This window comes from Drosophila elegans, unplaced genomic scaffold (assembly GCF_018152505.1).
Source record: "Drosophila elegans isolate 14027-0461.03 unplaced genomic scaffold, ASM1815250v1 contig_183, whole genome shotgun sequence".
Taxonomy (NCBI): Eukaryota; Metazoa; Arthropoda; class Insecta; order Diptera; family Drosophilidae; genus Drosophila; species Drosophila elegans.
Genome location: NW_024545550.1, coordinates 5,480,113 through 5,492,000, shown reverse-complemented (window position 1 = coordinate 5,492,000; position 11,888 = coordinate 5,480,113). Strand labels below are relative to the sequence as shown.

The 11,888-nt window shown below is 40.1% G+C and overlaps 2 protein-coding genes across 4 annotated transcripts in view; both read right to left on the bottom strand.

Moving 5' to 3' along the window:
* LOC108143403 (pneumococcal serine-rich repeat protein) overlaps nt 1-11,888 on the bottom strand; it is a 74,865-nt gene that overhangs the window by 45,721 nt on the left and 17,256 nt on the right. For all 3 annotated transcript variants that reach the window (XM_017267785.2, XM_017267784.2, XM_017267786.2), the window contains exons 3-7: nt 10,896-11,583; nt 10,715-10,820; nt 8,975-9,118; nt 7,833-7,908; nt 7,633-7,762 (exon numbers count right to left, since the gene is read on the bottom strand). In XM_017267785.2, coding sequence (XP_017123274.1) covers nt 7,633-7,762; nt 7,833-7,908; nt 8,975-9,118; nt 10,715-10,820; nt 10,896-11,583 — 1,144 coding nt within the window. The remainder of the gene's footprint in view (nt 1-7,632; nt 7,763-7,832; nt 7,909-8,974; nt 9,119-10,714; nt 10,821-10,895; nt 11,584-11,888) is intronic.
* Nucleotides 99-463, bottom strand: LOC108143405. Its single transcript, XM_017267789.1, has 2 exons — nt 368-463; nt 99-313 (listed from the first exon to the last, which is right to left on the bottom strand). The coding sequence occupies exons 1-2, from the start codon at nt 419-421 to the stop codon at nt 182-184; spliced, it is 186 nt and encodes a 61-aa protein (XP_017123278.1). The 5' UTR covers nt 422-463; the 3' UTR covers nt 99-181.

The window sequence follows — 11,888 nt, the reverse complement described above, 5'->3', positions numbered from 1 at the left end:
TTGTTTTTAAGTTAGAAATTTACATTTAAATGTTTTTTTTCTCTTCTCACAATTATTATGCTTGTCTGTAAAACGCTTAAGAGGTTCAAGAAACGAAGTTTTTAGTTTGCAAAAGAAAGTGTTTATTTAAAGAACTGGGAAATGGCCCAGGAGGTGTGTCCACCCTAAAACCATTCTAGTTCTAGTTGTTTTGACCGTTTAGTCCTTGTCCACCCTGCTGGTTGCCATTTCCGTTGCCACTTGGCGGCCTTGGCGGCATTCCCAAAGGCGGTCCATTTTGCCCCTGGGCAGCAACCTGCTGGGGCATCTGGGCCTGGAAAACCGCTGTTTAGGCCACGATACTGATTTAAAACACTTCAACTCTTACCAATCCCACAACCAGAATCAGAAGGAAAATGCTGAACAATGCGAACTGCTTCATGTTGAATTTGAAACTGAAAAATTGTCATCACCTTTGGCCTTATATAGCAACTGAAACCCTTTTACTGGCTCCGAAAGATTATTATCTCTTGTAATTAACGCTATCGCTTGGAAATTATTTGTGAAATCGTTTTGTAGTTAGGTAATTAAATTGTATATTATTTGTGGACGCTCTTATCTGATTTTCAATGTCTTAATTGCGAGTGACACGAATGATCGTAGATATATTAAACAAATATTAAATAACTCGTGGGAAATAACAAATTCAATAAATTGGGAATATCATCCATTTTAAAATCACATTAATTATTAATATTTTATCGCAGCACATTATTTTTACAAATTAAGCTTTTAAGGAAAACTGTTTAAATATAAACACAAGCTCAAGTAGTTTTTATGTTTTATGTTGGCTTAGAACTTATTTCATCAAGATTTCATTGTTTATTTATTTTGCCACTATTCACTCACAGTGTGAGGGCTCAATATAGCACTAAAATCAATTAACTTTGACATGATTACATTTTGATAAAGTTTGTCTAGGCAGAGTAAACTATTTATTATTCATGCTAAATTTTCTATTTTTGTTCGGTGTTTTAATTTGAGCGTATGCCGCCAACAATTCGGCACTCCAACACACCGCTACATATGCTACCATTCTTTGACTGACAGTACCCATTTCGTATAACACACCATCGGCCCACCCATCCACTTGCCCCTCGCCCCTCGCCCTCACCTCTGCTATGCAAATCACCTTGGGGGCATGGCCGGGCAAAGCAATTTCGCTCAGCATTTTCGAGCGTTGACTGGCAAAATGTCTTCGGTTTCAGTTTGAGATTAAATTTTGCCAAACGTTGGCCAAACAGAAACAAGACTTTCTAGTTTAGCAAAGTGCGGTGGGCACCGCCCTCTTTTCACCTGTCAGGCGTAGCCAAATCAATGAGTGTAGACAGCAAAAAAAATAAGTGTTTAGAGACTAATATTTTTATGTCTGTTATATTTGATATTTGGGGAAATTTGCGTATTATATATCCTTTGGGTTGATACTGTAGGTTTTAAAGGGGGAATTTTTTGTATGTTATAAAATAGTAAACTTGATCATAAAATATGCAAATTTATTTTTAATTGTTTACTATTAAATTAGTTTATGTTATATGTACATAAGTTGAAAATACTTCTCTGTTTTATATATATTTTTTTTCATAAACTTTTCTTAGTGTACTTGTGTGAGGGTTTTAGGGTAATAAATGCCCGTGCCGCGGCGAAATATGAATATTGAATATGCCTATAGTCGCGGACTGGGCCACAGAATAAGCCGCAAGTGAGTGACGGAACCATAATGCCATATATATACCCATTTCAAGACTGTGTAGGAAGAAAAGGATATGAGTGGCTATATAAAGGAGCGAAGGACCGAACAAGCGAAATTCCAAGACCAAGACGAAACCAGCATACATTGTGGATGAGCACTAATGAAGTCTCAGTTCTCGTCCTTTACAGCTGGCTGCATCATTGTTTGACTTTGACTTTGCCACTCACTACCTTTTACTTCCAAGGACCCCCGGTAACGCCCTCTTTTCCAGTTTGCCAACTCACAAATGTTTGCTTAGTCACTGCTTTGTCCTTTGACCCCCGCTTGCGCTTCGCCTCCTCGAAACAGCCTATTTATTTATGTTTATAATAGGATTTTTATCACAACTTTTCCCAAAATTAATTCCGTAATGAGTATTTAAAAGACACTCGCATTTGGACAAACAGAGACAGGGACACACACAAAAGAGACCCGCAGCGAGCAGTTTTGGTGTTTGTCTTTTAACACGCCCGATGCCCACTAAACTTTTCGTGACCACGCCCCCGCCTCCGCCCCCCGCCCCAGGAGTCCTCTTATCATGAAGCAGTCCGGGATGGCAGGACCAGGATGTGACAGCCAAAAATCATGGCTGATATCCTATGATGGGGTCCTCATTGAGAGCCGAAAGCAGTGATAGCTATTTTTACCAATTTTCATTTACATCTTTGTATTATTAGATTTATAAATACAGAGTTTTAAAATAATTTTAACAAAAAAATATATATATATTATACTAAATTTAAAGGCACATACAAATTTTTCGTTTAACAATGTTGTTCTTAACATTTGTACTATTTACACTTTTATATACATATTTAAACTCTATAGTCCGAATATTTCTCTGCCCAGACCTTAAAATTCCTTATATTTTAAATAAAGCGTATCATCATATTCATATTACAAAAGTTTAATTTTCTGTTTTTTTCCGCACTTTCATTCGCACCAACAACTTTTTTGTTTTGACTAATTTGCTGCAATGTTCAGTCATTATAATAATGCCGGTGTGGATGTTTTGTGGAGAGGGTCGAAGTCCAGTGTTCTGTACCAAGGACTTCAGCCGAAACGAAACGAAACCGAAGCTACATAATTGCCAAATATTTGCGTAAGTTGTTCGTGGTGCACTCATCTCATTACGGATTCAGACTGATGGACTGGGATGGTTTTCGTCCGCATACTCGGGGTTTTCGGTTTGGTTGGGCAGATACTTTGTGGGTTCCACTTTTAGCTAGTGGTTATTACAGGGTATTATGTGGCCATGGGCACACCGCAAATAGCTGCCGCTGTGGCTTTGCCTCATTTGACTGGCAAACTGAATACTGCATAAATTTCTGGTAGGTAGGCCGCTGCCTTTGTGTGCAACCCCGCACCGGCCCTACTAACTAACTACTACAGCCCCGCCTAATTTTGTCCAAATTTGCTGTTTAAACATGGCCAATTTAATTTCGGAGCGCAGACAGGACCGCCTGCCAAAATCAGTCCGGTGGTCGCTGTATTGCTTTTCACTTTTGGCCCGGCAAGCAATTAAGTCGGGCCCGAGGAGTCAAGAGGTTTTTCGGGTTTTGGTCTATTAAAAAGCGCATTGCTCTAAATGCTGTTAAAATACTTTTGAATGCAGCTTGAGTCTGATTAAATCAGTTATGCAGCTGGGAACCATGGGCAATCATTAAGGAAATCGCTTTGAAATGATGTGATGACTGCCGACGGCCGGCAGTTGACTGAAACAAACGCACACCGAGATGGGAAATGGGAAAAAGGGAAAAGTGGTAAGGGCAAATAGGAAAAGAGGCAAAAGCGAACTTTGCAAGGCATCATTAATCATGAAAAGTTCGAGCGGTCCTAATCCCTGGCCATGGCATAAGCCTTTGTGGAGCTGTCGATATTTGCTTGTGGTTTCTGTGCAAATTGGGGGAAATCAAAATGACAAAAGTTCTCGTCTTGCCAGCCAGCTAGATATCTCTGTCGCAAGCGGAATTATGGTTCATCATATTTGTTTGGAATGCTTTGCATTTTTTCGTCCCTTGTGGTAAGCAAAGGCACACACACGATCCCACACACACACAGGGTATGTATGACATTTCCTTTGTCCCATGCTCGTCCAAGTTTCCTGCGTTCCTTTTTTTTTCTTGTTTTTTTTTTTTTTTTGTTGGTTTAAACATACTGTTTGTTGTTTTGTACCGCTCACTTGGAAATACTGTAAATATTTTTAATTCTTTGCCAGCGCCAGAGGGGCAGCGGCATTTTCAGCTTTTAAGCTAAAGCTATGGAAATAATTTGGTCCCAGAAATACTTGCGGCCGAGTTGGGGGCGCGGGAGTAGCGGTTGGGCGGTGAGCGGTAGGGGGCGTGGCCTGTCCATGGCTAGGTCCCTTGGCTGGATCCTGGAACTGAGCCTCAGCCTGAGCATGAGCCTGGGCAATCGGAATGCCTTTTGTGGCTCGCAGTAACGTCGTCGTGTTGATTAAGCCAGCTCGCAAAGCCAAAGTCAAAAGAAAACGCGTTCTGGCCAAGGGGGCGCATTGTTGCCATGATTCCCTTCGTTTTCCATGCAAAAATGGTGACATGGTGGCTGCCACAAAGTGCCGCTGCAAGTGGATAATAACTGACGGCAACTATGCGCATTTGTTTTGTGCACCAAAGTAATGAAACAACAGCAAAGCATCCACGCGCAGTCCCAAAAATGACAACGCGACCGCTTCCTTTGGGCGGTACAACAACCAGCAACCCGCAACAGAACAACAACACAACAGCAATAAAAACAAAATAAAAACGCTGAGAATAATGATAACCTAATTAGGCGTTATTTTGTAAGCAATCAAAGTATATGTATTTTAATATTTTTTAACAAAGTTTTTATTTATTAAATAAGTATTAAGCTTGTGCCTTAAAGTTAATTTCCGAAAATTAAAAAAAAAAATTAACTTAAGACAGCGATTGTATAATGTTATTATTACAATTTTAAAACAAGAAATGCAATCTTCAAAATGTAAATATCAATAAACATACAATTAAGATTTTCTATTATTTCTATCCCTATTTCATAGCATAATTTCTGTCACAAGGAAAAAGGGTGTAACCCTCTTCTGACTTAAGAAAAACCCTACGATAGGTGTATAAATATTTATGAAATAAAAAGTACCAAATAACGAATATTCATGAACAAAGAATGGAGTGAAATATTCAAAGGGCAATAGAAAAATGTAGTCATTATGCTTTTGTCTCTGTGCATCAAAGCTGAAAGAAAAACCAGCAACGGAGCAACAAACTATGGTTCCTCTCGAGGAAATTGCGTGCATAGTGGAAAAACTTTTTCACCGGGTCGAAGTCAAGAGCGGCTTCAACGTCATCAGCTGGTTGCTGCTTGCTCCTTGCTGGTTGCTTGGGGGTGCTGACTAAGGGGTGCTGTTTTCTTTTCGCCTATTTCGAATGCCAGCACAAAGCAAAGACAAACAGCAGGGCCGAACATGCACACCCACAGACTCCAACTCACGGGCTGCTTTGTCATGGCCGCTGATTTGGTTTAAGAAATGCATAGCAGCATTCCACATTTTCCACTCGGCGCTCACAATGAACGCACCAGCAGGAAAAGCGGGCGGAAAATGTGCGACTTGGGTTGGGAGGATGAGGACGAGATGTGGATGGTGATGTGGATGTGGATTCTTGGCGGATGGTGTTGGGGAGCAGGAAGCACTGCCTGGCCGCCATTTTGGCCAGGGAGTGCGCTCGTGCATGCAGCAGTTAGCGCCTTCAAACGAACTGTGGTCCACACCTTAGATACCTGATGCCCTAACTGTTACCTTCCCAACGATATGTCCTTCGATTCAAAGTTCTTAGAAAAATGTATTTGCCTAGAAAAACGGGTATAAACATGCTTAGGCGTTTCGCTGCCAAGGTCGCTACTGATTCGCTTTCTTACAGATATTTTTATTTGTATCTTTATATTCCTCAGAAGGCCAGCAGTGCCATTTTTATATTTTCCTGCGAATCGCAGTTACCTAAAAGCCATTATCAACCCTTTCCTTTGCAAACGGTTTCTTAATCTTCTTATGGTGTTTTGCCAAAGGATTTCAAAGAATTCTTAAATGGGAGTTGTATCAGCTTTAGGTTTGACTTTTATATCATTTAAATGCTTAAGCACACTAAAAACGTAAAGTACGAAAGAATAATAAAAATTAGCTTTAAACTTTTATTTTAATATCATTTAAATGGTTATGTAAAGTTGTTTGATTTATTAGTTTAAGCACTAAGAAGTAATTTAAGACCAAAAAACTTCCTGTGCTTTTTAATGAAGTATTATATATGAAAATCTTTAGAAAAATGTAATTAATAAGTGATTTTTTCTTTAAGTTCGACTGCTTTTATCCACTGTGCCTAAGCGGACCACCACGCAAATTAGTTTAAAGCAGCTCCTGTCACGCTGCGATGAGCCCCATTGTGTTGCCACCATCGTGGCTGCCGATTAAGTGCGTCGCCTTGGAAAGAGCCAGGACTACGGGGCCCAATGTACTATATAACTAGAACTAGAAGCAGGAGTCGCAGCTGCTGCCTGTTGACATTTCAGTGCCTTTCAGCCGAAAGTTTGCACAGCCATAGCAGCAGGGAGTCCTGCAGTATCGTCTAGAGAAAGGGCGTAAATTGGGGGGACAACGTCTTCTAATCAACATCTAATTATATCGCTCTCCACTCTAATGAAGGTGAGCCAAGGCATGCATGATTGATGATTGATAATTACGAAGGAAGGGGCGTTATGGGACCCATCCACATCCAACATCCAACATCAACATCAACGGCAACACAAATCAAGCAGCTCGCAAATCTATGCCAAAAACACAGAAACTAATACAAATGCCAGGCAGCATGGGTGAATGGTGCTATGCTTGTGTTGGTTCTGTTGTTTGTGCTTGTGTTTGTGTTTGTGTGAGATGCAACATGTGATACACTGTCCTAGTTCCGTGTCCGTTACTGCGTTGTTATGCAACACAATGGCACACATAAACGCAGCAGGGGGTGGTTACGACGGGCGTTGCAAAGGCATTAAGATTGAGCAACATCCTAAAAGCTGCCGCAATCAACCACAAAAAAACACTCAAAAAGGCTGGCTCAAGTTTCAGCAAAATTAACTCAAGTTCAATAACGGTCGAATGTCCTATGCTTAAAGCTATGTCCTGAAAATATAACAGAAGCTTACAGGATACGAGAGCTTTTGTGGAAGTCTTTTTACAGCTCTCCAACATAACAGTAAAGCTTTTTTTAACAGCAACACATGGATGTACCCCAAAAAGGGATTTCGAATAAAAAATAACTACTATTTATAAAACATCCATAACAAAACTTTTCTTGATAACTTTGCAAAACTCAGTTTATAAATTCAGCAGGATTTTGAGAACTCTACAGAATTATAGCAACTTTGATAAACCAAAGTTGTTAGGTACTAACATTTTGATTTCGTTTTTTGTGCTTGTACTTACATTTCGTTAGGTATTCTAAATTTGAAATATAACGAAACAAAACACAATACACAAGGCATTAGATATCTGATCGTCATCTTTATCGATTGGGTCTTAAGGCACTACTGGATATAATATCAATGAACATATAGGTATATTATCAATTCGTGCCTACATAGAATGCATATTTACAATGTCTGTACTGCAGCGGATCTAGGATAATAACGAGGCGCATTTAATGTATTTAATATCTTATACTAGGCCTTATCACTTGTTCCATTAGAGTTACATTCACTTAATATCTAAGAGATGGATTGGACTGCAATGCAAGCAGGGTACACAAGATACTATATTATATTCGGGATAAAGCATTTTGGTTTTCGGGCAACAAACTTAATGGCTACATTTCTCGAGGACTTACCCATATCATCGATGATGGGAGCCATTCGCAAAGTAACTCCTATTAACATGAGGCACATGAGCAACAATAAACAGGCGGTGGCAATTATTGTCCAGCGAGCACGCTGCGACAGATCATGGGGATCGATTACCTAACGGGTTATATAATAGTATATATTTGGATTAAGCCATTAAGTGTTTATATATCTTAACATCACCCACCTTAACAACCTCTGTGTCCAAGTCCTGCACCAAAATCTTGGGTTTTTTGTGCCGATGTCGCTTTTTGTGGCGATGACTGCGGTTTGTGGGAATAAAGAAAAAAATTATTTAAGTAATATAATTTCCTACAAATATTATAGAGCTTCATGTTATTTTCAGTTCAATCGATATTGAACTGAAGTGTATTTTAAGATTTATAAGCAAGTTAAAAGTCTTCCATTAGATTTTAGAGATTATTTCAAGGAAATTACTTGTTAGTTTGGAAAACCATAAATTGATTAAATGCCTGTAAGAGGAAACAAAGTTACTTGGAATTGCTTCTAATGCCATTTAATGATTATTTCGGGCAGAAATTTGGCACATTAATCTGTTTAGTTTGTGTGCCTGAGACTCCTTCCCGCCCGCCCTTCAGCCACATGTGTGAGCTGCTGCCTGCAACAGGAGCTTAAACATATTTGCTCTATTTCCGTTTGGGTTTTACAAAACTTCCGCATTACAAAGCTGCCGCAATTTCCCCTACACCGCAGCCCCACCAGCCACCGCTCGCTACAAAAACACAGCGTGGCTCGATTTTTGCAACGGAAGTTGCTCCTGGCGATGGGAGGAAAAACGGAGTGCAGAACGACAGAAACAACATCAGACATCTGGGCTGCTGACAGTCAATGCCATTGTGCCATTTTGCCAACCATCCCATCATCCACCAACTGAATCACCTAAATCCCTTTCCCATTCCCCTCACAAAATAGTCGCACAAAGCTTGTCAATCAATTTTTGTCTGCTCAACGTCACGCGAACCTCTCAAGGGAAAAGTGGGTGGCGGCGCAATAAGGAGGGCAACGCATTAGGGCATATTTGGCAATCACAATCACAATCGCACCGCCAATCGGCAGGACATTTATTAGTGCAGCCCAAGGCCACCACCAAGTCCTTTGTTGTGCTGCACCTGTCCAAAGTGTCCTAGCTGCCCAACTGAGCCAACATTCATCCATCAGCCGGCCCGAGAAAAGCACTATTATTTATGTGCTTTCCGATCATTTCTCAACTCAAACCGGTTTTGGCCTGGCCACCAAGGTCAATGTGTCTTGCTTGCTGAAAGGATTTTCGTGGATTTCCAAGGGGGAGAATTCGGTGTGTCCACTCACCGATGCTTTCGGCGATGCCGCTGATGACCACTGGGGACCATCTGCTCAAGGTCGTCGATTTTATCGCCATCCAGATCCAAGTCCATATCCATGTCCATATCGAGCTGCAGGTCACAGGGTAAGTCCTCACCGTACGGGCATTGTCTGCGAATAATAAATTACATTAACGAACATGACCTTTGATATTTGAATGAACTATTGTTATGTCATTATGGCTTTAGTTTAAAAATTTTAAGCAATTTGCCTTTTAACTATTTTGCTAGCTAAAAAAAAAAAACACATTATGTATACTATTTAATTATTGTCATTTGAGGCTTTTTATCTATCCTACCTACTATCCTACCAACAGATTTGGTATTCAGTTAAGTCCATATAGGAGTTTTTATTATATACATCCCTCCAATACCATGCTCATAAGTTTTCAAATAAATTATCAACAATAATTTGCATTTTAACCTAAATAGTTTAAGCTATTTGTTTTCTGGGCTTCAGATGTTATTTATGATAACTTCTTATTTTCAAAACAAATCAAACCTGTTTTCTATTTTAATTTACTTCCATATACATATGATTTATTTTTCTTTTTATTATATTTTTATACCCTTGCAGAGGGTATTATAATTTCAGTCAGAAGTTTGCAACGCAGTGAAGGAGACGTTTCCGACCCTATAAAGTATATATATTCTTGATCAGCATCACTAGTAGAGTCGATCTAGCCATGTCCGTCTGTCCGTCCGTCTGTCCGTCTGTCCGTCTGTCCGTCTGTCCGTCCGTTTATATGCAAACTAGTCTCTCAGTTTTAAAGCTATCTGCATGAAACTTTCCCAAAAGTTGTCTTTCTATTGCAGGTAGTATATAAGTCGGAACGAGCCGGATCGGACGACTATAGCATATAGCTCCCATAGGAACAATCGGAAAAATAAATGAAAAAAAATTATAACTTTGCTGTTTTTTAATTTTTTGTTTAGTTCTTCGACGTATAGTAATGGTTAAATATTTCCGATTTACGGTTTAAATTTCATCAAAATCGGTCGACTATAGCATATAGCTCCCATAGGAACAATCGGAAAAATAAATGAAAAAAAATTATAACTTTGCTGTTTTTTAATTTTTTTTTAGTTCTTCGAGATATAGTAATGGTTAAATATTTCAGAATTATGTTTTAAATTTCATCAAAATCGGACGACTATAGCATATAGCTCCCATAGGAACAATCGGAAAAATAAATGAAAAAAATTATAACTTTTCTGTTTTTTAATTTTTTGTTTAGTTCTTCGACATATAGCAATGTTTAATTATTTCAGAATTATGGTTTAAATTTTATCAAAATCGGACGTCTATAGCATATAGCTCCCATAGAAATAATAAAAATTTATAAAATAACTATCTAATAATTGAGCTGCAAATCATCATAGTTTCAATGTTTTTCAGCATATACTCAAGTAAATCATAATTTAAATGTTTTCAAAAGTATTTAATTCATGCAATAGCTGCAAGGGTATATGAACTTCGGCTTGCCGAAGTTTGCTTTCTTTCTTGTTTTATATAAAGATTAAAAAACTATAGACAACCACAGCTGCACCATGTTTCTTATTTCTTGTTTAAGATTTTTTCATTTAAGTAAAATCAAATGTGTACGGAGCCCTTACATTCTATACAATAATATTAAAATCAGTATGTTCATTTTATTTATTTTGTATTTTTATTTGTATTACTTTTGCTGCCTCCGACTGGACTTACATGGGTTGCTGAGTGTCCGGGTGGATGCCGAGCACGTGCACATAGTGCTGGAGACCGTTGGGCGTGGGATAGACCAAAGCGGGATCTGAGCAGCGATGATGGCGCTCTGGGGGAGATTGGGATGGACGGAAGAAAGCCTGAATGATTGAGGAACCCTCCACTTTAACTCACTGTCACTTACTGTACTTCCGCTTCCGCCGGCGGTACTCATCGTCGCTGCCCGTGCTCTGGGCCGTTGCCATTGCTGCGGCGGAGGGCATAGCGGAGGGCCTGAAGCCTTCGCTTGGTTTATCCTTCGGCTTCGCCGCACTGCAGCAGCCGGTGGCGGCCACACTGGAGCCCGTCGACGTAGAGGTCATCCGGTGCAGCTTCTCGGCCACCAGAGCCCTCGTTCTGGCCACCTCCTCGCTGTCACCCTCCACTTGAATCACCACGGCACTGGCATCCACGCCATATGGCGGACGCACGGCCAAGAGTCCAGTGCTGCGGGACTTGCGGCGCTCCTGAGTTCTACTCCCCGCAGCTGGGGGCGTATTTGCATAGCTGGGCGTGGCATGAAGCGATTGGGAGTCGCTTTGGGCCAGCACCGTGCTCACCGTCACATTGGCACTATCCTCTGAGGTGTTCTGGCGGGTGAAGTAGCGGGTAAAGGCCTCCGCTCCTCCCGCTCCAAAATCCCCGGCCGCTCCACTTTCCGTGCAGGATATTTGCTTGGGCAATAGACGCCTTCGCTGGGGAAGGGGTGCGGGCAGCGTTTCAATCTCCAAGGCCACATGAGGTTGCTGTTGCTGTTGCTGTTGCTGCTGCTGCTGCAACGGCAACTGCTGCTGAGGCTTGGCCAAACTGGAGGGAACATTGATGTGAAGGCGCTGAAAGTGCAAAAATAAATATAAACAATTTAAACCAACTTCACTATGTATTATATTAAAATTACGAGAAAAGTTCGACCTTGGGCGTAATATTATTAACTTACAGAGTGCTGGCTTAATATTTTAGAATTTCTGTTTTTACATAATTGTATACAAATCGGACAACGGTATCATATAGCTGGAATATTGTATTGTATTCATTATTGTTTTTATACATATACAAAATATAATTATCGTCGCTTATTGAATATTTCGTTTTTGTAATAGGCTTGTCCAAATTTGCAATGGTTAATACTTTCTAGAGT

What these genes read in the sequence shown, in the direction of transcription:
- LOC108143405 (XM_017267789.1), bottom strand. Translation starts at nt 421, where the DNA reads ATGAAGCAGTTCGCATTGTTCAGCATTTTCCTTCTGATTCTGGTTGTG. An exon ending in TGATTCTGGTTGTGGGATTG is followed by an intron (nt 314 to 367) that starts GTAAGAGTTGAA and finishes GCGGTTTTCCAG; the next exon opens with GCCCAGATGCCCCAGCAGGT.